The sequence below is a fragment of the Callorhinchus milii genome, unplaced genomic scaffold (assembly GCF_018977255.1).
Source record: "Callorhinchus milii isolate IMCB2004 unplaced genomic scaffold, IMCB_Cmil_1.0 Scaffold10, whole genome shotgun sequence".
Lineage (NCBI taxonomy): Eukaryota > Metazoa > Chordata > Chondrichthyes > Chimaeriformes > Callorhinchidae > Callorhinchus > Callorhinchus milii.
The window spans coordinates 9407428-9434447 of NW_024704751.1; the positions used below are offsets into that span (position 1 = coordinate 9407428).

Sequence of the window (27020 nt, forward strand, 5' to 3'; positions counted from 1 at the left end):
AAAGAAACAATGTGTGTCTGCTGAGCTGTACGAACAGACTAACACATGGTCTGATATCTGTTTTACTGGAGGATCACTTTTCTTAAACTTGAACGCTATAAGGAATAAGTCTCGTGTGTCGTTCTCGGATGTTTTGCAGATTAAATTGAAAAAAATGATCTCACTCCTACTTCTGTGGCTGGGTAGGTACATTTTGATTTCTTTGTATCCACATGTTCACAAGAAGACCAATAATAATAATCCTTGCATTTGATATAGCGCCTGATCACGTCTTCAAGACGTCTTAAAGCGCTTCACAGAATATCTTATAAAGTGGATTGACTGTAATTTGTGGGCTAAACATTATGACGTTATGTGATGCTTACAGGCAGCTGTGTAAAGCAAATTTTATTCTAGATTACTGCATATGGAAATGGCATACCTGAGCAGAGCTATTGTTTTCTGAGTTATCTCACAGAGCAAACAATTCAGTGACTTAATTTAGATCGTTTTGTAATTGTGACTAACCCCAAGGTGAGATTTGGCAACAGAATGGCAGAATCAAGCGGTCTCTGCGACGGTTTTAGTAATCCAGTTCCTGAGCCAGGCAAGTCCGCAGTACTCTCGAGCCCAGCCTGACTGATCGGTAGTACTTGGAAGGGCAAACCAATTACTGGGGGCAGGAAATCCTCTCACTCAACTCCTGTCAACCCTGCAAACCAAAGCCCTATTTGGTAGAGTGATCCAAGCTGGACCGGCAATAGGAAGCTTGACAGTCAGTGCTTTCGGTGGCAAGCTGTGCGATTTTAGCTGGTTAGAGTCCAGCACTACCCCAACCACGCATTGAGGTCTCCAAGCCTTGGTTCTTGCCAACCTGCGCCAAATACTTTCTGGAATTAACTAAGCAGGGCGGGTCCCGCCAGGGAGCCATTCCATTCCAATAAACGTCCCTGGAATTTCAATGCGTAGGTGGGATGCATGGGATGACTCCCAGTCTGGTTTCGAAACTCTTAAGCATGGTGGTGGGTTTCCATATATGTTTGACGCCCATAAAAAATCCTGATTGTTAAGAATTAGTCTGTTTTATCTATGAGTTTAAGGGTTTACATTGCTCTTAAATGATTTTTAAAAGTACTGTCTTCTCTTGTTGTGAAGTCCTGTAGCTCAGTGGTTAGAGCACTCGCTTTGCAAGCGAGAGACCTGGTTTCAATTCCCGGCAGGATGAAACTTTGGGCAAATTTCCTTACTCCACATCCTGATAATAATCCCTCAAAAAAAATAATGAAATTGGTCACTTCAATCCACGACTATTTGTGGGGCACTGCTGTGCACAATTGGCTGCCGCGTTTCACCCACAAATATACAATCAATTCACTTTACAGTCTATTCTGAGAAACGCTTTGAGATAACTAGAAGGTGTGAAACGGGCTATATCAAATGCAAGGATTATTATTATTATTATTGCTGTTCACTTTGATTTCAACTGGAATATTGGAATATCCAATGCACTTTTATTATCTAAATTACATCTCATACAGTTGCAAAAATACTTTTCGATATTATACGTAGAATTATATAGAATAAACGGTACAGAAACAGGCCATTCGGCCCAACTGGTCTATGTTGGCATTTATGCTCCACGTGAGCCTTCTCCTCTTCCTTAACTAAGCCTAACCTTCCGTTCCTTTCTCCCTCATGTACTTATCTAGCTTCCCATTAAATGCATCTATGCTATTCGCCTCAATTACTTGTGATAGCAAGTTCCACATTCCCACCACTCTCTGGCCTTATTCCTATGTTGATTTTTCTTTTGTTATTTATGTCTGTAGAATATCTTACTATTTCTTTTTATATTCCTTGATAATTTAATTTCATACTTCCTGTTTGCCTTCCTAATTGTTTTTCCTTTCCTAAACGCTTCGTATTTTTTTTGTCATGTTGTTGTTTATGTACTTAGTGAACGCCTCTTTTCTCAGTCTTAACTTTGATGGAAAAAAGTGTGTGGAAGAAAAACATTCTCGTCCCCAATCTATTACCGTGGTCTTTGTCATATTCAAGTTCTTCTCAATCTTTATCTTAAACCTTATTAAGTTACGATCGCTATTGCCTAGATGTTCCCCTACCCTTCTCTTATCTGCTCAGGTTAATTATTAAATCCGGCAGGGATTCCTCCCTTCTTACATGCTAGGTAATACATATTGTAAAATGTGCTAGCTGCAAAAAAAANTCTACTGCAGCCTCTACAAAGAGAGAGGAGTTGATTTTCTGCTAATTTTACTGATCTTTGGTGGTTTGAAAGCTTCAGTTCTTCCACTGTTTAGTAAAATGACTTATTTTTAAAAATTATTTTTTCAGAGGAACCGATATGATTGAAAAATAAATGTAAATTGTACTGTATCAGAATGCCGCGATAATTGTGAACATCAGGCGTTAACATTTCTGTATTAATGTCCCCAAAAAACAGGAAATTCTGATTATTGCCTTACATGGCAGTTGCTCTTAAAGTTTAATGAAACCAGACTTCAGAGGAAGCAGAAATTACTTTTGCAAACTTAACCTCATTAACCTCAAACACCAACGCGTCAGCTTATATTATTCGTGTTGTGGCTTTGTGCAGACAGCAAAACCTGCTTTGTCTCGTAAGTAAGCTTGTCTGATTGGTGGTGGGATCCATCTTAGTTTGGGTCATATCAGCACGACAATTAAAATGGGCTTATGATTGTGAGCTCCTGAAAGGGTGATGGAAGCAGATTCGATAATAGCTTTCAAAAGGGAATTAGATAGGTACTTGAAAAGGAAGATTTTGTAGGGCTATGGGGTAAGAGCGGGCGAGCGGGACTAGTTGGTAGCTCTTTCAAAGAGCATGCACAGACATCATGGGCTGACTGGCCTCCTTCTCTGCTGTAAAATTCTATGATTGTATGATTCTATGAAAGCTTGAAATAAGAAGAGGCTTTTCAGCTCACTCCACAGGTGATGCAAGAATCACCCTATCGTGCTCCATCCTAGATACTCCGATCACCTTGGGAAAATTATACCTAAGTAATTCCCTGAATTAAAGGCTATCAGGCAAAAAATACAGAATATTGATCTATTTCTAAATCTTCACTAGTTAGCCATGTTTTGTTTCCCTTCAAAGACACATTCCCCAGATTTCAGCTGCACAGAAAGCATTATGTCTTGTGTATTATTTAAGTCATCTACCATGTTTCGCCCACAAAACACGCAGTCAATTCCCTTTACAGTATATTTTGCGAAATGCTTTGAGACGTCTCAAAGATGTGATAAAGCGCTTTATCAAATACAAGGATTATTATTATCTCAGTTTGCATATAACTTTAATAGGATCTGAAGTCCAGATCCCTTGTTCATTGATTCTGCCACTCAAGATCAAAACAGTCTGTCATTCTGTGGTTTATTCCACTATATTGAAATATAGTTTCACAGCAGCTGGAAGCCTATACAGTAGTCTGTCAAAGTAGCGTCCACGTAAAACAGTCAGGTACAAGATACTTAGATGTGGGATATTTCTCTCTATTCTCTCATTTCAGCCTCTCTACCCCCACACTCTGGAACTCCACCCCATGCCTCGCTTCCTCCCTTGCCTCCTTCAAGGCCAGTCTCAAAACCCTTCTCTTCGACTGTGCCTTTGGTCTTCCCCCCGACTTCTCTGCCTTCCCTCACCCCTAACCCGACACTTGACTGTTCAGCGTTTTGGGACGTCCTCCCGACGTGAAAGATGCTGTGTAAATGTAATTTTGTTGTTGCGTTTGTGTACTGTTGCACCTGTTCTTTAAGATCTATTTAGGGTCAGGCTCACAGACAGCATCTGTGTGGCTTAGTTAGTTTGGTGCTAGTTTTAAGGAAGATCTGAGAATTAATGTTCACGGTGTGAATTTGCACATGGAAAATGTCTGACCTGTATATTGCATCACTAAATATCTGACTTGGTAAAATAATGTGTACCCAGTGTGCAGACCTGTTAATTCTTCAGTCAGGATCATTTAACCAAAGGCACCTGAGGACCCCTATCCCAGTAATAACAGTTGTGTGCCTGACTTCAACTTAATGTAGCCCCTACATACCTGGTTTTTAAGCACCTACCAATTTCAGTCGCACCCATGCTTATGACTCCCATGGGCCCGTACCATGTGTGATGATAACTGTAGGTACATTTATTGTGTCGTTAGCTCAGAACCAGCTGCCAATACAATCAGGATTATCCAGCTTAGTCACTTGTCGTGGGAAAAGAAAAATATTACTAATGTCTCAGGCTGCAACACAATGAACAAATTAGTCTTTTTAATGGTTACAAATGACTCCGTGATTTACTATGAAACGTCAGAGTTGATAATAATGATGAAGTAAATGGAGATAGAAAATGTTTTAAAAAGCATCTTTCACAAAGTTTTTCTTACTCCTGAGGAGGTTTATTGAAAATTACCATTCCATCTCCTCCACAACAGATTGTGGATTTTATTTTCTTTAAAACAAGCGCTTTTTCTCTTTGGCTCTGATGAGCTTATACTCTTTCTCTCTCTCGTGCTCTGTCCCCAACTGACCGGCCTTTCCAGATTGTTCTTCCGAAAAATAAAATAAAAACAAACCAAAAATAAATCTTCCTTTCTTTCATTAATTCTATGTTTGCTTCTTACAGCCTTGAAATCATCAGACAGCTTCAACATCGATACTAAAATAAAAGCGGTCTTTGAGGGAGAGAAGACAATCTTGTTTGGACAGAATGTTCTTCAGTATAAGGAATGGTAAGCGGATTTCAAAGATTAATGTTGCTTTCCCATTTATTTTGTTTTTGGTGCTATTTTTAGTGTATAATTCACTCAGCTTATTAATGCAAAACTTGATATTTTCATCCTTAGGATTTTGATCAGCTCTCCACTCTATACGGATAACAGTAAAACGTATGGGAAAATGGGGAAGTGCAATGTGAAAACAAAAAAGTGTGATCCTTTCAACTTCAAAGGTAATCCATCAATACAACTTGCGTTCAGAGATTCAAAAGTTTGTCAATAATAGACAAAGCCAGATATTTCTATGCCTATATTCTGATTTCTGTTGGTATGCTTTTTGGCACAGGAAGGAACAAAGTTCAGATTTAGCATATTCCCTTAGAATATCTGAAACCAACAAATAGGAATAATAAAAATACAAGATATGGAAAAAAAAGTATGCTACAGAGTGTAAAATAATCCCTGTATTTGAAATCATGAACAATGTAATAATAATAATAATAATCCTTGCATTTGATATAGCGCTTTTCACGTCTTCTAGACGTCCCAAAGCGCTTCACAGAATATACTGTAAAGTGAATTGACTGTATATTTGTGGGCGAACGCGGCGGCCAATTGCACACAGCAGAGTCCCCACAAACAGTCGTGGATTGAAAATGACCAATTTATTATTGTTTTGTTTTTTTGGAGGGTTATTATTAATGTAAAATAGAATGTTCATAAATAATGTGTAGCATTTATAGTCGCTCCAACAAAAATACCTTTTTGTGAATTCAACGGTGGTGTTACGGGCAACGGTACCCCATGGCGAGGGGAATATTGGGTTTTTGACAGTGATGTAGGATAGAGCTCTGTTTATGTACGGATGAGATGCATTGCAATACGGCTTGCATTGATCTAAAAATTGGACAGTGACAAACTTATTTATATGCGTGCTAAAACCAAGGGGGGAAGTGAGGAAACCACTTCAGCAAATTAAACTTTAAAAATGACTTGCGTGCATAGAACAGCAAATGGATGAATCTGCAGCTCTGTGTGGTTGTCTCATACTTTTACACTGTGGCTGTAATATAGTGGAAACAAACCGTATATAAAGTACGTGAACAGAATAGGCTTGTTTTCTTGATTCTTAAACTTAGTTAATGTGTGCTTATTGTTTTTTTCAAAAGCTGAAAATGCAAATATTAGACCCGGTATCACCACAGCTTTGGACTCCTTACGCTCAAAAGTTTTGGTAACTGTTCTACTTTTTTCATTAAAAATATTCCAAAAATATTTCAGTACATCTTTTTTAACTTGATGCAACACAAATAAGATGCACAGTGCACTACCCACAGCTTCATTACTACTTCCTTCATCCAATATGGCAGCTGTACTGAGGTTACACGCATACTATAACGTTTTAATTATATTCTAGATGTGCCGGCAATACAGGCAACAATTTAAAAGAAACACCGAAGATCTGAATGGAATCTGCACTTCCTTTTCTTCAAAGTTGGAATCAGATGGTTCTTTTGCCCCTGCAAAGTTAGGTTGGTATAAATCAGCTCAATTCTGATCTCCTTCGTACATTGATTGCGAGGCACCAAACCTGGCTCAATTGTTTGCATCCTCACCTCTGAGTCAGACGATTGTGGTTCAAGCCTCATGTCTCAGGCTGGGACACAGAGCTCATTCCTGACACTCCACTGTAGTGTTTGAGCACTGCATTATTGGAGGTGGCATTAAACAAGTCTCTGTCTGCCTGTTCAACTGGACGTTAGAGATAACATGGTGGTGTTCAAAAAGGGAAGGGAATTTCTCCCGGTAAATAAGTGCATATTGCTGGAAATTAATGTTAAAATGAGTTATTCTGGTACTCATGGATTACCATTAAACCAGCTCGTACTTTGCTTCTCACTATACATTAGAATAATATAGCATTTCTCATTAACGAATATGCCATCTGTTTTAACCCACATATTACTGATACTGATGACACATGTTCACCTGAAAACAAATGTCAGGTGTGAGCACCAGAATAGTATAAATGGGCATTTTTACCCTGTTCACAGAGTCAAGGAACAGTTAAAATGAGATTAATTTGATTTATACAACAGCCCATGTCTTATTTGCTTGTACCACTGATTACTGAACTGAACAAATCTCAGCAGCTAGATTCTATATATGGTATTTTCATTGAACAGAAATCATTGAATAAAAGGTTTTTTGTGTCTTAGTTGTAGCTGAAATTGCTCGTGCAAATGGCAGCAGCAATGGCAACAACAACAACAACAACAACAATGATAACAGGGGCAAACTCTCAGGTAAGCCATTTCATAACCATTTGGAATGGGAACATTTGGGCAAGGCATTGTGACCTGGACAAGATAGGGAAATGTAAATAGGTGAATATTGGTAGAAATTAATCTTAAAATAAGATATTCTGGTACTCATAATATCTGCCCGGGTGAATACTGATTTTATTACTGTGTGTCTCAATGCGATTATCCCATAACCAGTAATGTCATCGCACAAACAAAAAAATTGCAGTCTCTACCTATTTAATAGTCTGTACCATTTAACACTGTCCCAATCCTTATACAAGCTGGTCCCCAATATCTTTCTCCATTTCTGTCCTGTGTATTAGAGCATCAGGTTGCACATATTTCTTCTTAACCTGCCTGTTGTGATAATAATGATGTGCACAATCACTGCTTAAATAGATACTATCAATTGAAGGCTCCAGTGTTAAATGTAAATGTCCTGTAGCTCAGTGGTGAGAGCACTCGCCTTGCAAGCGAAAGACGTGAAAAGCGCTATGTCAAATGCAAGAATTACTATTATTATGTTATTACAATTTCAGGAAACGCAAATCAGAACAACAACAACAATAACAACGAAGAAGAAGATGGTGATGATGAATTTGTAACCTTTAACCCAGGGTTAATGTCAGGGGAAAAACTCCTCGATGTTGATTAAAACAATACATTTGAATCTTGTAAATTTACAGCTGGTTAAGTGTCTTGACAGTACCAGAGGCAAGGAATGTAAAAATGAAGCTAAAATTAGGGTACGATTAGCTTGATGCTCACTGAACGCAGATTCCTCTTGGGAAATTAATGATTTGCACAGAATGTACATTTTTGGACAAACTTGTGGAAAAACTTTTACATGAGGGAGATAGAGAGTTTTGGGAGGGAGTAAGCAATGGATGAAGACTTATGTAGAGTACAAACACTGACCGGTACGGATTGGTTGGGCCAAGTGACCTGTTTCCGTGATCTTTAGATCTTTTGTATCTGAGGAGCTGAACACATTGACAAACATATCAGTTCATTGTTTGTTGCCTAATTTCTTAGACCTTTTGTTGATGCTGTTTATTAAGATGGAGGAATGGAGATTGCAATCATTCTGGATGGATCTGGCAGTATTGATGCTCCTGATTTCCAAAGAGCAAAGACATTTATCATAAACATCATAACAAATATTTGGAAAGTATGCTTTGAGGTAAATGAGAAAAGTGATCTGTGCTTTGACTTCAATTTATTTCTTTATAAATGATGGAAGCAATCTATACTTTGCTTTCTATGCACAGGGGAACTCTGTTGTAATACCCTTTGCTGTAGCCGTGCATTGCTTACAGAGAAGGCCCACTGTTGACTTGCACCAACTGAAAATGTAGTAAATCCAGGTGCCGGTGCTGACGAGCTGTCTCCTCACCCTGACAATGGCTTTAGCCACTGACGTCCAAATAGTTTTAATATATAAAATCTACCGCAAAATATACAGTCAATTCACTTTACAGTGTATTCTGTGAAGCGCTTTGAGAAGTCTTGAAAATGTGATAAGGCGCTGTAGCAAATTCAAGGATTATTATCGTATTTCTAATAAAATCATTCGCTGATGGCTGTAACAGCTGTTGGGTGGTTGTTAGGTTTGGTTTTGAGATTTGAAAGCCAGAGCCAGCGACCAGAGGGAGAGAGATAAGATGTGAATGATGTTATATTAAAAAGATACCTAAATGGAATAGAGGGAGGGCAGAGGAATAATTTATGTTGAAACCACTTCTTGTACTTAACTTTCTTCTCTAATGGCAACCAAGCCCAAAATTAGGGTATAGCTTTAGTACCACCACTGGCCAAACTGTTGAGTTCTGGATCACTGTGGCCCTTACCTGTCTCTGCAGACGATGATTTCTTGTTGGTAAATAGTTTAACACTCACGTAAAATAGATTCAAATTAACGTTTTTTTTTAATTTCTGTTAAAGTGTGATTTTGCACTTGTGCAATACGGTACAAAAATTGAGACCATATTTGATCTGAATGAAAGTCGTACAAACAGTTCTGGGATTTTCTCAATTGTCAAAAATATGAGGCAATTGGGTAACGTCACGAAGACGGCATCAGCGATACAGCATGCTCTGTAAGTATTAAAACTGTTGTCTTAATTGGTGTCAGAACGAAAGTATAAAAATTACTGATACAATTGACTGCCGTGTTTCGCTCACAAAATATACTGTCAATTCACTTTACTGTCAATTCTGTAAAGCACTTTGAGACGTCTCGAAGACGTGATAAGGTGCTATATCAAATGCAAGGATTATTATTATAAATATAGCAGAGAGCTGATATTGTTATTCTTACTTGTTAACAGTGACCACATCTTTAATGAAGAAAAAGGCTCTAAAGCGAATGCCAAAAAATTCATTGTTGTGGTGACTGATGGAGAGATATACCGCGATCCTCTGGATATAAGTGATGTTGTAAATTCGCTCAAAATGAACAATGTTGAGCGGTTTGCTATTGGGGTAAGCTTTTTATTCTTATTCCCTTGGGATTGTTAGTTAGTGACAGATTTATTAATCCATAATTATTTCCTATGAATTTGCAGTGAATTAAAACCGGGGACTTATGTCAATACATCATGCCAAAAATGTGTAATTATGCATCAACAACACAAGTGAGTTTAACAGTTCATTTTTCCTCAGAATACCAGTCCGACTATCTTCCTTTAATAGCATCAAGCTGTTTCCTAAGTGTATCCAGTGTCCTGGCCCCTACCGCCCTTCCTAGTAAATATTCAGACTGTTAATTATTCTTTTGTAAATAAATACATTTGGGGATCTATTCTAACTTAGCCCTCACAAGCTTTTACACAGAGGCTTATTTGGACAGTAGACTTGAATAATGATTAATTTATCATTGATGATAATTTATATTGGCTTTGTTTCAGGAATTATGGTTAAGTAGTACTCCAAGAATTGTCTTTGGAACCCCCTTTGGAACTTGATCCCACAGTCCCTTTGCCTTACTCCCTCCCTTTCTTCCTTAAGGCACATCTTAAGACCCTCCTCTTCGACCCTGCCTTCGACAACCTTCCTACCCCTGCCCTCCATCCCCTCCTCGGATCCAGATCCCTGACTATCCAACGCATTGGGACGTCCTCCGGACGTGAAAGGCGCTGTGTAAATTTAAGTTGTTATCTTTCAGTTCTTTGAAGATTTTCTACTTGTTGCCCACAAATCCTATCGACAGACACTTTTTTTTAAACCTTTGACGATTTCATTCCCTCTTCAACTACTAATATGGTTGTCCTCGTTTTCTCTACTCATATCAAGTGAATCTCACACATTTTCTTCCAAGATCTTCCAAGGAAGCTTGTTTCGGGCCAACATTTCTTTTCTCCTCGACTCAATAAAACCCATGACTGCCCAAGCCTTGAATTTGCTATAGTCCACTATTTTTCGTTTGTGGTTTATGTTCCTCTAACTAGGTTGGAGATGCCACTAAGAAACCAAAACCCGTGGAAGAACTGAAACTAATCGCTAGTGATCCAGATGATAAGCACTTGTTCAGTGTGGATAACTATGCTGCTTTAGATGGACTGCTGGAAAATCTGGAAAAAAATATTGTTGGAATTGAAGGTAACATTATGTCTATGGTTGTATTTCAATTGCTTATCTTGAAGTCACTGTTTTCCTTGCTCGCCACAAGCCAGTTAATGGAAATGATGATAATGATCTTCAGATTCCGAAGAGACCATAGTTGATTCGATTAGTCTTTCAAAAAAATTAACACTGAAATTACCAGAGCGGGTGACCTATGGCAAATTATTGTCCCATCCATTTGTACAGCAAATACACACTATCGAATCAAACAATTTAGCAGCGCAAAGCTTCAGTAATACTTCTTTAGCGCATTACATACCATCCAAGGAAAGCAACACAACCTGGAGTTACAATCAGAATTCGCTGGGAACACTCAGCAGGTCAGGCAGCATCTAAGGAGAGGAAGAAAGTGAGTTAACGTTTCAGGTCAATGATCATTCGTCGGAATAGTAAAACAATTTAAAGTGTTATGATTTCCAAAGTTCATTTCTGCTACCTTTGTGTTATATTAGTTTTGTGAATTTATTCAACAGGCACTCAAGGCGCCTTTGAAATGCAGCTGGCACAGGCTGGATTCAGTGCACAATATACCCAAGATGTAAGATTTTGTGACATTTACATTGTGTTATGTTTTTGCAGTTACTTTGTTTAAAGGTGTGAAAATCGGTTTGAAAAACAGTTATAACTCGCGCTCTAACAAAGTGCCTGATAATGGGGGTCACCCTCTATTACAGTTGTGATTTCATCACTTTAACCTGACATTGACTGCAGCCCAGACAGAAGGATGACATTTTCCTCCTTGTTTCTTAAAATATTAAAGTATTAACTATTAAATATCAAAAGTATTTGATATTAACGTTTTAAAATAACATATCCACGTTAGATTGGTTTTAATAAAAAAACAAAAAAAAATTATGACCGTGATTATCACAATTGATTTTTGTTGTAACGTCTTGTGTTATTACCCCCTGTAGGGCAACATATTAATTGGTGCAGTAGGGGCATATGATTGGGCTGGAGGAGTTATAATGTACAATGAAACAAGTCAAAAGGTACAATTTCTAAATGAGTCTAAACCATCAGAGGATACAACCTATGGTTACCTCGGTAAGTTTGACCCTAACAACTTGATATACGTCTATTTGCATAATTGTCAGAACTGTTTTCAGTAGCAGAACTGGGGAACTATGCGCCTTTTGAAATGTGTTGTAGCTACTGTAGTTAAGAATTGTCGTCGGCTTTTTTGTGGGTAATAATTCCTTTTTAAAAAAATTTACAAAACAATATGAATAATTTGGCCACTCAATCCACGACTGTTTGTGAGACACCGCTGTGCGCAATTGGCTGACGCGTTTCACCCACAAAATATAATCAACTCACTTATCGTTTCATTCTGAAAGTGTGTCACACAATGAATTATTTTGAAGTGCTGTGGGTGTATAAATCGAGCATTAATACATGCGTAGTCTTGAAAAACAGTTCTGTTAATATCTATTTCTGTGTTGCAGGGTACAGTGTCACTACAGTAAAGGGAGCAAGCGGGGACATGTACATTGCTGGAGCCCCTCGCTACAACCAAACTGGCCAAGTCCTAGTATTTGAAGCGGGAGCGTCCAACACAATAAAGCATCGTCTGAAAGGCAAACAGGTACTTTCACTTGTTTCAACTTGTCATTTAATACTGATAAATGTAATAACTTACTTTGGTGTGGAATTAAGTTTGAAATTTTAAGTCCCAATGTGATATTAATACCGCATTGGAATCTAATGATGTTCAGTGATAGGGGCTAAAGATAAGGTTTTGTGGGGTAAACCCACAAAACATACAGTCAATCCACTTTACAATATATTCTGTGAAGCTCTTTGAGATGTCTCAACGACGTGATAAGGCACCATATCAGATGCAAGCATTAATATTATTACTAACATTAATTGAACATTTCCCTCTTCGTTACAGCTTGGATCCTATTTTGGCTCAGAGCTGTGTGCTCTTGATCTAAATAGAGACGGTGCAACAGACTATCTGCTGGTTGGTGCACCGTTCTATCACAAACAAGGAGAGGAGGGAATAGTTTATGTCTACCATCTGAATGAAAAGGTATGAATTGTCTGGATTAAAAGGCCGGGTTACCTCCTTGCAGTCTGAAGTATGGAACAGCTGAGAACAATCTAAACTGTTCCCATCATGGTGTTTCTAATGTTAACTGCCTTAACTGTAAGGTTAAAAAAAATCCAGATATTATGTACCTATGCACCTGTAATCTGTGTGTGTGTGTGTGTATATGTGTTTCGCTTACATGTCCATCATATGAACTGTTTCCTAGAGAAATTCACACTTGACACTAAGCTCAATTTCTCTTGTGAAATCACCTGGTGGTTTAATAAGATAATAATATTCCTTCAACAGCTGATGCACATTGTGGAGAGAGCTGTACATAGCTCTCAGCACACAGGAGGGCAATCTAATAGCAATTACCAGTTCAGTTCCTCCAACATTCAAACTAACACATCCCCAGAAACAAGCAGAACCCGACAAAGATAAGTAAGTGGTTTAAAAGTTCCACGTTCACTGAGACTGAAAAATGTGGAACTCGAAGCTGCTTGTTGATGCGTGAAACCAATTCCTGACAAGTTAACTGGAACCAATTCCTGATCTGGAGTCCTGTAGCTCAGTGGTTAGAGCATTCGCCTCACAAGCGAGAGACCTGGGTTTGATTCCTGGCAGTGTGAAACCCTGGGCAAGTTTCCTTACTCCACACGCCTGATAATAAGCCCTCAAGAAAAAAAAGCAATAATAAATTGGTCACTTCACTCCACAACTGTTTGTGGGACGCTGCTGTGAGCAATTAGCTGCCGCGTTCCGCCCACAAATATACAGTCAATTCACTTTACAGTATATTCCGTGAAGCGCTTTGAGACTTCTGGAACACGTGAAAAGCGCTATATCAAATGCAAGGATTATTATTATTATTTTAAGTTCCATAAGTAAGATTTTCTGAGACCGGATGAACCGCAGGCAGTTTTTTTCTAATTCCTTTATTTTTGCTTATTGAACAGAATTACTTTGAAGAAAAAGGAAATCTAAGTGGTTTACTCCGATTTACCAGAGCCAGGTTTGGGTTTGCGATTGCAAACATAGGTGATATCAATAAAGATGGCTACAATGATATTGCTATAGGAGCACCTCTGGAGGAAGATGGCACAGGAAGTATCTACATCTTCAATGGGAATAAAGACAATGGGCTGGAGACCCATTCCCAGGTCAGTGTGTTCATTTTAAGACCGGTCTCATAATTTTCTAATGGCCTTGTTGTTTCATGTGCCAAATCTTACAAATGATTCATTCCACCTGAACCTTTCCTGTAGCATTCTATATGCGGATCTTTTCTGTAATATTTTGAAAATAACCAATACATTATCATATTAAGACACTGGTGATCCAAGCAAATACACAATGTCTGCTTTAACTTTACTATGTTTAGAGGATACCAGGAAAAGAGGTTAAAACTGGGCTGCAATACTTTGGACAATCAATTGGTGGTGCAACAGATGTGGATGAAGATGGGTTGATCGATATAACAGTTGGTAGCTGTGGTGCTGTTGTTGTACTGAGGTATGTAAGAACATAAGTTATTATGTTAGTCAATTGGCAGATCGATCCAGAGGGTAACAATCCCTCCAACAACAACAAAAAATTATAATTTAGTCATTCAATCCACGACTGTTTGTGGGGACGCCGCTGTGCGCAATTGGCTGCTGTGTTTCGCCCACAAAATACACAGTCACTACACTCTACAGTATGTTCTGTGAAGCACTTTGAGGTATTTCAACAATGTGATAAGGCGCTTTATCAATTGCAAGGATTATTATTATTATTTTTATTAGATTGCCAAATATGCTGAATTTCAAATCCCTAGAAATCATATTAAACCGTAGTGTTATATTCGGGCCACACCTAAACCGCACACAGTGTTGGGTGGTAGTTCTGTAGGCAGTGTAGAGGGAGAGCAAGGCATTTGCTAGGTTCCATCATTTGGGACACTTGGATCCATTTAAGTGATGATGTGAATAAGTATGTGCTCCTCAGGAACACTCAGGTATCAGTGCTTTGCAATTAATCATTTTCTTGAAAGGATATAATTCTATTGTATTTAATTTTATACTTTAATAAGTTACGACTTTTTTACAGCTCAAGGCCAGTTATCAATGTAATTGTCACCGTGACATTTTCTCCAGAAAGCATACCTCTGCCTTCCACAACTCACCAAAGACAGGAACAACTTATTCACGCAACTGTATGTTTTACCACTGGATCGAACTTTAAATCAATAGGTAATGTTAGCGCAATATTCTACGTTGCAGAACTGAATGTATTTATTTGTGTTTAGTCTGGTTTCAAAGGGGAGTGGAAGGATTTTGAGATCAGAAGTCAGACTTTCACTGTACAGTACTGATGATGGGATCAGAATGAGTGGAATATACAGTATAAATACACTGAAATGTGGAACATTGTGAGTGGATTGAGGTCCTATAGGAAATGTAACATACAGGGAAGGTCTGAGATCAGATTATGAAAGAGATAATATGAAGAGCCCTGAGTTATGCCATCTTGGACAGAGTGATAACAGAATAAATCAATGATGGCAAAACTCTAGGATTGAAGATGTCGATGTTTTCCTCAGAGTCTGTTATTCTATGTAATAAATACTGAATTGTTTCAAATGTATTTACCCTTGTGCTGCATTACTGATAGTTTAATGCTGATTCAACATCGGGTAAGGCAATAAAACAACTTGGGTAAATTGAGAGAAAAATCTGACCATTATATAATATACTGAAATATACTTATAATAAATTGTAAGCATTTTATTCTCCATGGCATTACAGATTTGAGCAACACGAATGCTAATTATACTATAATCCTGGATACAAAGCAGAAAATCAAAAGAGTGAAGTTTACAAATAACGTGAATCCTTACACTTTATCAAGTTTTGTGACACTCTCCTCTGATGTCTGTGAAAGTTATAACCTCACTATACAGGTAAGATGGGATTGTTTAATAATGCAAAAGAAATCTGCTTACATTTTCTATGCAATAATCAAATAGGTACAGATTTTTTTCCCCAGTAAATGTACATCAATAAATGTATATTTTGTAATGCAGTGTATATCTGAAACCTATCTTTAAAATGGCAAACCTCACCTCACCCTCCATCTGAGGGCTTTATCTTGAATGTGAAGTCCTGTAGTGTCGTGGTTAGAGCATTCGCCTTGCAAGCGAGAGGACCTGGGTTTGATTCCCGAGCAGGGAGAAACGTTGGGCACGTTTCCTTACTCCACACGCCTCTGTTTCACTAGCAGTATGTTAAGGGAATTAGCTATGCCTATGAGGAATGAATGAATGATTAGACAAGCTGGGGCTCTTCAGCTGGGTTCCAGATATATTTTACATATATTTGTGTATTTTATATTTCAGCGCTGCACCACTGACTGTGTCTCAGACGTCGATGTAGAGGTGAACTTTACACTGGACAACACTGAAAAGAAGAATGAACTCCCGTTACCAGTTCTTGATAAATTTAAGGATGTGTCTGTACATTTTCAGGTAAAACCCAGAAATCATGAATCATTTAGAATTATCAAGTGTAATATTTGGGGTTATTGATTATGACTATATTGGTCTCCAGCTATTTTTTCAAGGAGTTAATTGACTCAGCAACATCTGCTTTCACTTGAAATATCCAGTGTTCTATGGGAAGCAAATCCTAATCTTTGGTCTTACTTTATAGACTTGTTAGTTTTATGTTCATGGTCCAAGTCAAATAATCTCCTTACATGCACATCATTTTTGTCTCAATATTTTAAATATTGGATTATAACTTTCTTTTCCTTTTCTCTAATGTAAACAAATTCAATTATGTATGTATGCATTTGCACCCAACGTATTGGCTCATTTCTCAGCACTCACTCCGATAATAACGTCCACAAATATACGGTCGATTCACTTTACGGTCTATTCTGTTAAGCGCTTTGAGACGTCGAGACAACGTGAAAAAGCGCCAAATCAAATGCAAGGATTATTATATTAGGATTCTGAAACCAAAAATGTACATTGTTAGATCAAAACCCAAAGAGAAGTTATTTTCAGTCCTGGGTAACAAACAACTTGCAAAAAGGAATAGCTTCTGGCATTTCCACTATCTAAAGTTTCTATTTTTTTTAAACATAGTGCAGCAATATGAACAAAGAGTTTCAGAAAGCTTAAAAAATGTATTTCAGTCAAGGTTTACACATACGGTTTTACTTTTTTTTAACTTCACCTGTCAGCACAGGTGTTGTGCTTGTCTCCCTGGACCTGGCTGGTTTAGTTTGCTCTCAGCTCTGTGTTGCTGAAAACATTTGAGTATCATTACAATAATAAAACTAGTTCTATGGAGTCCTTTAGCTTAGTGGTTAGAGCACCTGCCTCGCAAACGAGAGGACCTGTGTTTTTAGACATCTCGAAGACGTGATAATGCTCTATATCAAATGCAAGTATTATTATATTAAAGTCATAATGGTCTTATTTTGAGAAAAGTAGATATTTGTTCTGATACTTTTGAAATTGGGCCATTTAGAAAAAGTAGAATGGTGAGTTTATAACTAGGTGTTTTCTTTTTATTACTTTACTCCGTGATTTTGAAAGTAGACTCTACATTTTAGAAACTTTAATCTATTTTGTTCATTCATCTACTAAAATACAAATAGTTTGTGATATTCTACAATTTCATAAACAATTTTTTCTGTTAGCTTCCATTTCAGAAGGACTGTGGCCCTGATAATATCTGCCTTGCCAAATTAAATTTGATGTCCACTTTGTCACCGTAAGTTAATTTTATTACTTTAAACAAATAATATCTGTCAACGGTGCTAATTTCACTTGTGCTTTTTATGTGAATCTGTCACAGCATTACCTCTGCATTTCAAGTGTTGCGCATGAGGTTCATAGTGTTTGCATTTGTGTTTTGTTAGCTATACAGCAGAGGGTGTTTTCCTACCAGGATTGACTGGAAAATACATGAGGACTGAGCTTGGATAAGCCTCATTTTTCACAATAATTAATATAATAGGTGTCATCTTAGCTCATTCAGTTGGGTTGCACTCTTGCCTCTGAGTCAGGACTTTGAACTCACATTGTCCAGGCTGACACTCTAATTCGATGATCAGAGTTACTGCCCTTCGGTTGAGATGTTAACCTGAGGTCTCGTTTGCCTATTCAAGTGAATGTTAAAGATCCCATAGGGCTCTAGAAAAGAAGAGTATTTCTCCTGGTGTCCTGGCCAACACTATTCAAGTAAGATTGATCATTTGTTTCACAGCTGTTTGTGAGACATTGCTCTGTGCAAATGGGCTGACGTGTTTGCCCTCAAATACACAGTCACTCTACTTTGAGTAAATCGTGTGAAGCACTTTGAAATGTCCTGATGTGCTATACTAAATTCAAGGATTGTATTTGATTGTATAATAATCCTTGCATTTGATATTGCGCCTTTTGTTATCAAGATACATATGGTGTTAGTAAAGATTAAAGCAGACAGGATGAATGACGCATTGATTAATTTGATTTGAAACTGGTTTACCAATACAAAGCACAAAATGATAACTGCAGCCAAAACCCTCTCGCAGTCATGTCAGAATGCAACTTGTGCCTACTGTTCATATTTATAAATGATAGGACAGAGGTTCTAACTATTGGAGACTATCATGACTCTGATAGAATAGTTACGCTAACAGTATTGTTAACTTCTGTTTGAATGTTACCAACACACATTCATTTCATTCTTCAAGCGCGAACTGGATTGTTGGTTCCACTGCAAATGTGACTATGGACATGTGTCTGTCGAACAAGGCGGCCTCGTATTTCACCACCATGGATATATCCCACCCAGATAATCTTGACTTCAAGTTTGTAAGATCAGAGGTAAGATAGCTGATTACTAAAATATAATAACTGGTTGGGTTTTTTTTAAACTGCGGGCAACTGCTACTTTAAAGAATTAGATGTGACCAACCCTGTATTTTGTTATTGGGACGTCCTCCCGATGTGAAAGGCGCGATACAAATGTAATGTTGTTGTTGGTGTTGTTAGTGCAGAGTGGAATGAAGACTGATGAAATAAAGTGGGTTATTCCTCGCTTAAAACATTTTTCCATATTTGTCAAATGCCTTGTTACTGATGTTACTGACGTGAATGTTTCTGCTTCCACAGACTGTGGATGTCCAGTGTAATACTGAACCAGCAACAATATCATCCTTGTCATTACTCAGGTGTCTGATTGCCCACCCAATACTCAAGAGCAAGTCATCAGTGAGTTTCATTTTTGGACATCACGTTACGAGAACATTTCTTTTAAAGGTCATTCTATTGGATGGTTTGAATTATGGGGACAGATGGATATTATTTGTTTTGCTTGTTTATTGTTGATAATCATGAAACTGGAGTTGTCCTGATGACAGCTTCTCTCAAACTGCACCCAACCAACCGCTTTAGAATATATAACAGCAAGTGCTGTATACAGAGCTCTACGTGAGCTCACAAACTACACTTTCTTTTTAATTGGTGTTTAAAATCGGTTATTAAATGTGTTTTTTTCCTGAACTTGATTGTCCTTTTTGTTTTGACAGATAACTGTTTCTATATTTTGGAGTCTTAGACAAACTGAATTCAAGGGAAAGAAGGCATTTATCAACATCAATGTCACCAAGTAAGCAAATATGACAATAATAATAATCCTCGCATTTGATATAGCGCTTTTCACGTCGGGAGGTCGTCCCAAAGCGCTTCACAGAACACACTGTAAAGTGAATTGACTGTATATTTGTGGGCGAACGCGGCAGGTAATTTTTATTAATAAATGACAATAGATGTTTCACAAAGTTAGTAGATTCATAATATTTTACTATTAATATTTGAAGGATGTAGGGGATTTATTTGCAGTTGATCCTTTTGAACACTAAATTTCTTGTACAATTTTGAAACACTATTTGATACCAAGCGTAAAAATTGCTTCCTATGAAATGTTCCCCACAATTATTTTGTTTACACCCAACATTGGATTATTTGAAGGGCAACTGATGTTTGTAAGCAGCCTATTTCAGAAGTATGAAATTGACATTGTTTCTATGCTCCTATCTTTTCATTAACACTAATTAATTAAGGACACAGATTTCAGATAATTGGCAAAAGAACCAGAGGGGAGATTTTTTTTTAGCCCTAGAGATGTGACGGTCTGGAATGCACTGCCTGAAAGGCTGGTGGAAACAGATTTGATTATCGCTTTCAAAAGGGAATTAGATAGGTATTTAAAAAGGAAAAATGTGCATGCCTATGGGGTAAGAGAGGGGGAGAGGGACTAATTGGCAGCTCTGTAAGGCACGATGGGCCGAATGTCCTCCTTCTGTGCTGCAAAATTCTATATTCTATAATTGATTGATGCTGATGGAATTGCATTTCTCTAGCTTTGGGAGAGCAGACTCTGTTATGACTTTTAGTGTTTTTTTTTAATGATTGGGAAACTCCTTTCTCTCTCTTTTTCATAAAAAGAATGCCGCCCGGAGTTGATTTCCATGTGCACCAAAACTATCCTGAGATGTTTCTTTCTCAAGGTCTCGAATTCCATCATGAATCACAGTTCATTCAAGAAGTTCACTGCACCTTTATAATCAATCTGGATTTCTCCTTTACAGTAAAAATGAAGCCAAGGAAGCTGCTGTTCAACAAACCCATGAAATTTTTGTGAAACACAGTGTCAACGTTGCATTGTCACCGAGGTAAGTAATTTTTCAAAGCTTTCACGCCTTCACAAAGTCTGAACTGGGATTTATCCACAAGTGTATTTACTCCGGGTGAGGGAGGCAAGAACATTTCACATGCTCTTATACTCTGTGTGATGCCTTCACAGTTATTTGAGCTGATTTGACATTCACACTTTCAAATGTTTTTAATTTAGGCTGATTATGCCTCTAATGATCTCCCTTTCTACTGGGGATAGTACATTAGGCGCCAGTAGTTTGCACCAGTAGCTACTCTTCACCTACAAAATACAGTTACTACGGCGTACGTAAGCACATTGCGTGGCTGAACTGGCACAGGCACGATGGGCTGAATGGCCTCCTGTGCCGTAAGCTCTGTGCTCTGGGATGCCACCGCGGTGAAGGCTGCTATATAAATGCAAGTTGTTGCTGTAATATTCTGATTCTGGGAGAATGCAAGTTTATGAGAAAGAATTTAGTGCCTGGTTTGGAAGGTCTCTCTTGTCCAGTGTGTTGAACTTCCTGATCAATGCATTTGATGTTTGACTCGGGCTGAATTTTTAAAAATTTTCTTCAGGTGATAATTTAAAAATTCTGTTGTGAAACTGCTTTTTTTTAATTAAAAAAAATTCAATACAATTTATTACAGACAGCAAAACAAAGTTATTCTCATTAATAATGACTGGAGCAACCAGGATGTACACCTGCAGTTTTTGGTATGCTACTTTTGATTTATTTTAACTCTTCAATCGATATTAAAAACTCTATTACAATACAGTAAACTCCCAACAACTCACCAGGAAATGGTCCAGTTTTGCAGTATTACAGCTTACTTACTCTTTCTGTAAATATTTAATGTACTTTCTGTCCTCCTGTTACAGGTGACGATGGGAAACCGCTACAATGCCGAAGTAAATGTGACTATTTCAATACCAGTGAAAATAAAGGGACTATATATTCTGGAACCTAAAATGGCAGAGGTATGCTGAATTAAGCTTATTTCCATTTTGGAGTGTCCTAAAGTAAATAGCTTTAGTATTTAATGCTGAAGGGCACTGAAAAGATTGCCTAAGACCCTGGCAATGATAAGTACACAGACACAGGGATATTACAGTCGTAATACAATTGTTATGATTAAAGGTACTTGTACTCTATACAGATCTCAGATGCTGTTATTGGGATGTTCCAGAACTGTACTGATCCCAGTGTTAGTATCTGAATGCATCAACATATGTCCAATAACTGAAACTTGAAACAATCCGTTTTCTTCACAGAATTCTTCACTTAATTGTTACAAATCAAATTCGATTGCAAATCCAATTCCAAAAGAAGAATTCAAAAATCAATGGGTACGTAAGTGCTAAAATATTCAACTTGTTTTGTTGTTCGTGTGATGCATCCTTCCTAACAATCAACTGGAGGTTTTGATCTCTTTATCCTCTCCTATGCTCAGACCTAACCTTCACATAAGAATTTTTTTTTCATGTTCATCCTATCTGTGAAATAATTCCATTCCCCCTTCTCAAACCGCCGCCCTGTGACCCTTGCATCTGTGTAAAGTTATGGAAGCTGCAGGCAACTCTCAAATTATCCATCACCCGGATAGTTCTGACCTCATTGCCAATATAGTTTTCAGTGTGGCTGCTGTATTGGTGATTTTGCTGTAACAGACCTCTAGAACTACTGTGGGATGCTTTAGCCATTTATCATTATTTCCATGGCCAGGTTAACAAAGTTGTCAACTTGTGGTCATCCACGAATTCTGTCCAGACTTATTTACCCCCAGATAAGTATATAAGCATTGTAGTTGATCCTTCTATTTCCATCAAGTCAGGATTCCCAAGGGTTCTGTTATTTCTCTTATCTCTTTGCTACATCAGTGATTTTCACTAATCTCCACTAATTCTTTGAGTACATCAAATACCGATACAGATTCCAGTCTGTGTCCAGATTATTATTATGAGAACTTGAAATACCTTACTGCAATTGGCTATCGAAGCTGGATCCACAACAGTATTGAAAAGACTATTAGATAAATACTGAGAGAAAATATTAAACACTATGGGGAAAAAAGCAGAATTCAAAATCTCCTCCTCCTGTTTTGTGAGTATTCTGTGCATCCATAAAATTTCACCCCTTCAGTATGCAGCACCTCATTCGTTTTGCAATACATCGGAATCACAAACCTTTTATGGTGGAATAATAACCTTGTTTCTTTCAATTTCTCTAAGTTAATGGTTTATTCATGGTTTTATACCAGCACATACTTTTGGTGGGAGGTGGGAAAGAGTTTCTATGACGAGTCGTTCAGCAAGAACTCCTTTCTGCTCCTTTTAACAATTCAGAATTATTTTCTAGTAATTTAAATATTCATCTGTTGATCATTGCTGAATGTATTTTCCAGGGCTGTGATGTAAAAGGATGTGAATGCCAACATTTCAGTTGTCCATTCATACCCTCTTCTGGAGAAATAACTGTAAAAGCAAGGTTATCATGGGCTAATATACAACAGGTAAGGGTGTTTGAGATTCTATCAAATGCGAGACACTTTATTTTATTTGTAATGTTTTCTAAACCTTTTCAATCCAAATTATTGTATTTTGTTCTTTCTTCCAGTTAGTGAAACATCATGCTCAGATAGTGGCCTTCGGGGTTATCACCTTCGATGAAGATCTCTATCAGGCAACATCTTCTGACCTACACAATGCTACGGTAACATAAATCTATCTTGTGCTTCCCTGAATCCATTCTCAAACACGATTCCTTAATAAGAGTTGAGGACCAAACAGTCGAATATTTCTTGTGTTTACTCAGTATTGCAAGTCAGCCAAGAACTTTCTGAATCATTTGAAACTATGGAAGTCTGTGCTGTGGCTGCCACCTGGATGCAGTACCAACACTGTTTGTGATGCAGGAAGCATCTAATGTGTTTGGTTGATCAAATCTTATTCGGTCCTGTGTAATTTCATTCCATTGTATCTTGCTATAGCTGCGCTCAGCGAACCTGGATTTTGTCTTCAAGAGTGACAAACGTGATCGTCTCAAATGTTTCGACTTTTGTGTTTTAGGTTTCCGTGAGCATTGTCAAGGTGCTGATGTTTAACACCATCCCCGTGGTCATCGGGGGTTTGGTTGTGGGGCTGTTTCTGCTCATTGTACTGGTCTTCATTCTCTATAAAGTAAGTGCTGAAGTGACAAGATTTTGAAAGCTGTGGGGTTGCTGCGGTTTTAGTTTTACATAACAAGTCGGCTGCACGCGTTCATAAACTTAAAGGGGTATTTGGAAGAACTTTTGTAACTTTCTCTCCCAGCAGTAAAGGCAGAAACAAACAGATGAAGCAGCCTGGGTCAGAGGGCAGTAACTCCCCCAGTTCTCTTGTTCTGCCCTTTTTTTTCCAATTTTGCTCTGGTGATCAGGTCAGCCTGGCTCAGTGGCAGGATCTGGAAGGGCAGACCAGTCACTGAGGGGCCGGGAATCATCTGCAAACCAAAGCCCTAATGGTCCTAATAGTGGTCCGAGCTGGACGAGAAATGGGAAAGTTTGCCAGGCAGTGATATCAATGCGAAGCTGTGCGGTTTTAGCTGGTTAGACTCCAGAAGTTACGCCAACGCACACTCTGGGGTTCCCCAAGCCTGGACTCTTGCCAACCTGGTTTGGATAATCTTAAACACGATGATGGGTTTCTGCAGACACCCGGTTGACCAAAAATAAACTTGCCCGTTGGCCACTACGTTTAGGTGAATTGCTGCAGGATTCCTCTACGGTAGCTGACACTGCAGATTTTTTTTAAACCTCTGGATGCCTTAACTCACCTACTCCTCCGCCATCGGTCGCCAAGGCAGTTTGTGCTGAGTCTCAGCTGGACCAATCCCAGCCCGACAAGATCATCTGCAACCCTGCCACCCGGAGCCCATTCTCCCTGCCACCCGGAGCCCATTCTCCCTGCCACCCGGAGCCCATTCTCCCTGCCACCCGGAGCCCATTCTCCCTGCCACCCGGAGCCCATTCTCCCTGCCACCCGGAGCCCATTCTCCCTGCCACCCGGAGCCCATTCTCCCTGCCACCCAGAGCCCATTCTCCCTGCCACCCAGAGCCCATTCTCCCTGCCACCCGGAGCCCATTCTCCCTGCCACCCGGGAGCCAACACCCTCCAGCCAGCCTCCCTGCTTTGGGTTGTGAAGTTTGATTCAGATTCTTGAGGAGGCACATTTATTACAACGTTTAAGAGCAATGGGAATACATTTAACAATTGTGGTATAAAAACTGATAATGCGGTTCATGCTGTCATTAACACTACATGATAGCACAGGTTCAGATCGAGAAGGAAGGCCCTTCAGCCCATCTGCTGCTTCCAGTACACCCACCCTCCTGCCCTTTCATCACAGTATCAAGCCGCTTTTTAAGCGATTCCAGTGTCCTGGTGTCAACCACCTTTTCTGACAACTTGTTCCCTAATAACATTTAGTGAAAACTCTCTTTTAACTATACTACTTAGAATGTACTTAATCCCCCCCCCACCACACTGCTCTTTACTCATGCTAAACTTGTACTCTTTCCCTCCCTCTTCAGTGTGGCTTCTTCAAACGAAATTACAAATATAAGATTGAACTGGAGGAAGAAACTGAAAAGTGACCATTGCTACAAACTGTACACACACACGATTTTGTGTGAATAATGAACAACACAGAGTATATTTAATACTTGATGTCATTCATGCTGTTTCTATTTAAAATCCTCACCAGGGACAGGTAGCGGGGTGGTAATTCAACCCAGTTAAAGGATTGGTTTCATTAGATGAACTGCCCACTCATCTGTACATACGGTAATGCTTTTAAATCACTGTAAATCAGTATGAACTGCTGGACATTATCATGCATACTGATGTTTATATTAAGTTGATAATTTTTCAGTTTATAGCTGAATTCATGTTTATAAAATGTACAAGGTAATTTCTCAATTGTTTATTTTTCTAAATGTGTCCTGTAGTTAGATTATTGGACCATAAATTAATGGGTAGGGTTTTATAAATGTTATTAAAGCGCTTAAGTGCACTTAGCAAAATGATCTGTGCTGACGAGTAAATTATTGGCAAGAAATTATGGCAGCAGAGGATTTCATTGTGCATCTGCCAGGGAGAATAAACAGGACCAGAGAGAATTTATTTTGTCTCCGGTTCTGGCAATGGTTTTGAGCTGCTTAAATAGGCTGTTGCCATAATGCAAGACCATTTGCAATGGTTAGACAGAGCCTCTACGTTACTGGGCCGTTTCTAACCAGCCAAATTAAGTCGATCCCCAACAGCCTGCATTCATGTCATGGATTATGAACGAACAATGGCCTCTTCATGTGTTGCATATTTCTACAGTTCCCCGTTACCTGCCTTCAAACCTCTCCCTTCTAGTGCTTTTGACCAGGCTCCCAGTTATTTGTGAAGCACTTTGTGACGACCTCCTGACCCGAAAGATGCTGTAACATTTAAAGTGCTGTTTTTTTTCCCCCCAAATTACAAATTACACCCCCAAAAAAAAGGTTTTATTCAATCTAATGTACCTTATGGTGTCTACTTATCATTCTTGATAATGGGCCACAAATCTCTATAAACCAGATCTTTTTTGCTAGCAAGAGATAATCAACTTTAGCGTAAGAATGCAACGGCACAAATAAATCTGCGGCTCCTGCCTTCCTGTGATGAGCAATTCCCCTACTTCACCGCAGGGTGGCAAAGCAAGTGTCAATACATTCTGATTCAGGAGCAAGATTCGAGTCACCGAATCCAGACTAAAATCGTCATCAATTTAATAAAATTACCTTTGAAACCCCTGCCTGCGCATAAATGGGTTGGCAAGACTCGGCGAGTATGGGAAATAAAATATTTAGTTTCTCCCCACGTTGCTTTCAAAGCCTCAAATACAGGAACATGACCTCAGGCAGTCTGAGGGCCTCTAACAGAAGCCAGCATTGTGCGCACTGCATCGCCTCACGACGCTGTACTAATGTGGAAACTACATTTTCCTTTCATTAACGTACCGCGCAACGGCCAAAAACCACTGAGCTGTGCAGCTAATGCCTGCCACAAAATGGTTAGCAGTTTGCAATCAGATTAGCCCAAAAGAAAGACATCACACTTTAAAAGGCTGCTCATGTTGGACTGAAATCTCAATCTCTGCATAACTTTGCATTTATTAATAAGGAAAGACCAGAGTTCATTCTTTTACCAAAAAAGAATCGACGAGCATGAGTAAAACAAACTGTCCAATGTTGTGGACTGACACAGCAGGGAACAACTTCAAATGCGAGAAGATACCTTTGGAGAAATGCCCTGAATGAAGCAGCTGAACTTTCGGAATGTTGGACTGCAGCACTTAAACAAAAATCAACATTTATTGAAAAAAAATTGTACTCACTGTGACCCAGAGACCCAATGGGTGTGACAGAATCAGCTCAATTTACCTTACTGTCCAGTCATCGCTGTGTTTGATGTGTATTTGATTAAAATTCCCTCAACCATCATCCAACAACTGGGATTCAGTAAGTAGTGATCCAACAGCTGAACTATTTTAATTTGGTGTCAGGTAATGTGAAGTTGTAAATTCTTCCCACACCCATCATTTTGTCACCAATTTCTAATA

At 38.7% G+C, this 27020-nt stretch overlaps 1 protein-coding gene across 1 annotated transcript; it reads left to right on the top strand.

The window, feature by feature from the left end:
• On the top strand, positions 1 to 25455 carry LOC103180535 (integrin alpha-E). Its single transcript, XM_007896467.2, has 32 exons — positions 1 to 182; positions 4637 to 4742; positions 4857 to 4960; positions 5897 to 5961; positions 6145 to 6259; positions 6947 to 7033; positions 7573 to 7620; positions 8095 to 8216; positions 8978 to 9132; positions 9364 to 9517; positions 10483 to 10633; positions 11131 to 11195; positions 11572 to 11704; positions 12106 to 12245; positions 12555 to 12695; positions 13655 to 13858; positions 14080 to 14210; positions 14787 to 14929; positions 15485 to 15639; positions 16075 to 16203; positions 17388 to 17461; positions 18426 to 18558; positions 18847 to 18945; positions 19263 to 19342; positions 20325 to 20408; positions 21040 to 21106; positions 21272 to 21370; positions 21665 to 21739; positions 22795 to 22902; positions 23007 to 23102; positions 23459 to 23569; positions 24961 to 25455. Exons 1-32 carry the CDS (start codon positions 155 to 157, stop codon positions 25021 to 25023), a joined length of 3465 nt encoding a protein of 1154 aa, XP_007894658.2. The 5' UTR covers positions 1 to 154; the 3' UTR covers positions 25024 to 25455.
• The last annotated feature ends 1565 nt before the right edge of the window (positions 25456 to 27020 follow it).

Bases quoted from the DNA above. Each gene is read 5' to 3' on its own strand.
- LOC103180535 (XM_007896467.2), top strand. From the start codon at position 155: ATGATCTCACTCCTACTTCTGTGGCTGG. The intron at 4,961-5,896 runs GTAATCCATCAA...TTTTTTCAAAAG, and splicing joins TGATCCTTTCAACTTCAAAG to CTGAAAATGCAAATATTAGA. The intron at 22,903-23,006 runs GTAAGGGTGTTT...TCTTTCTTCCAG, and splicing joins CATGGGCTAATATACAACAG to TTAGTGAAACATCATGCTCA.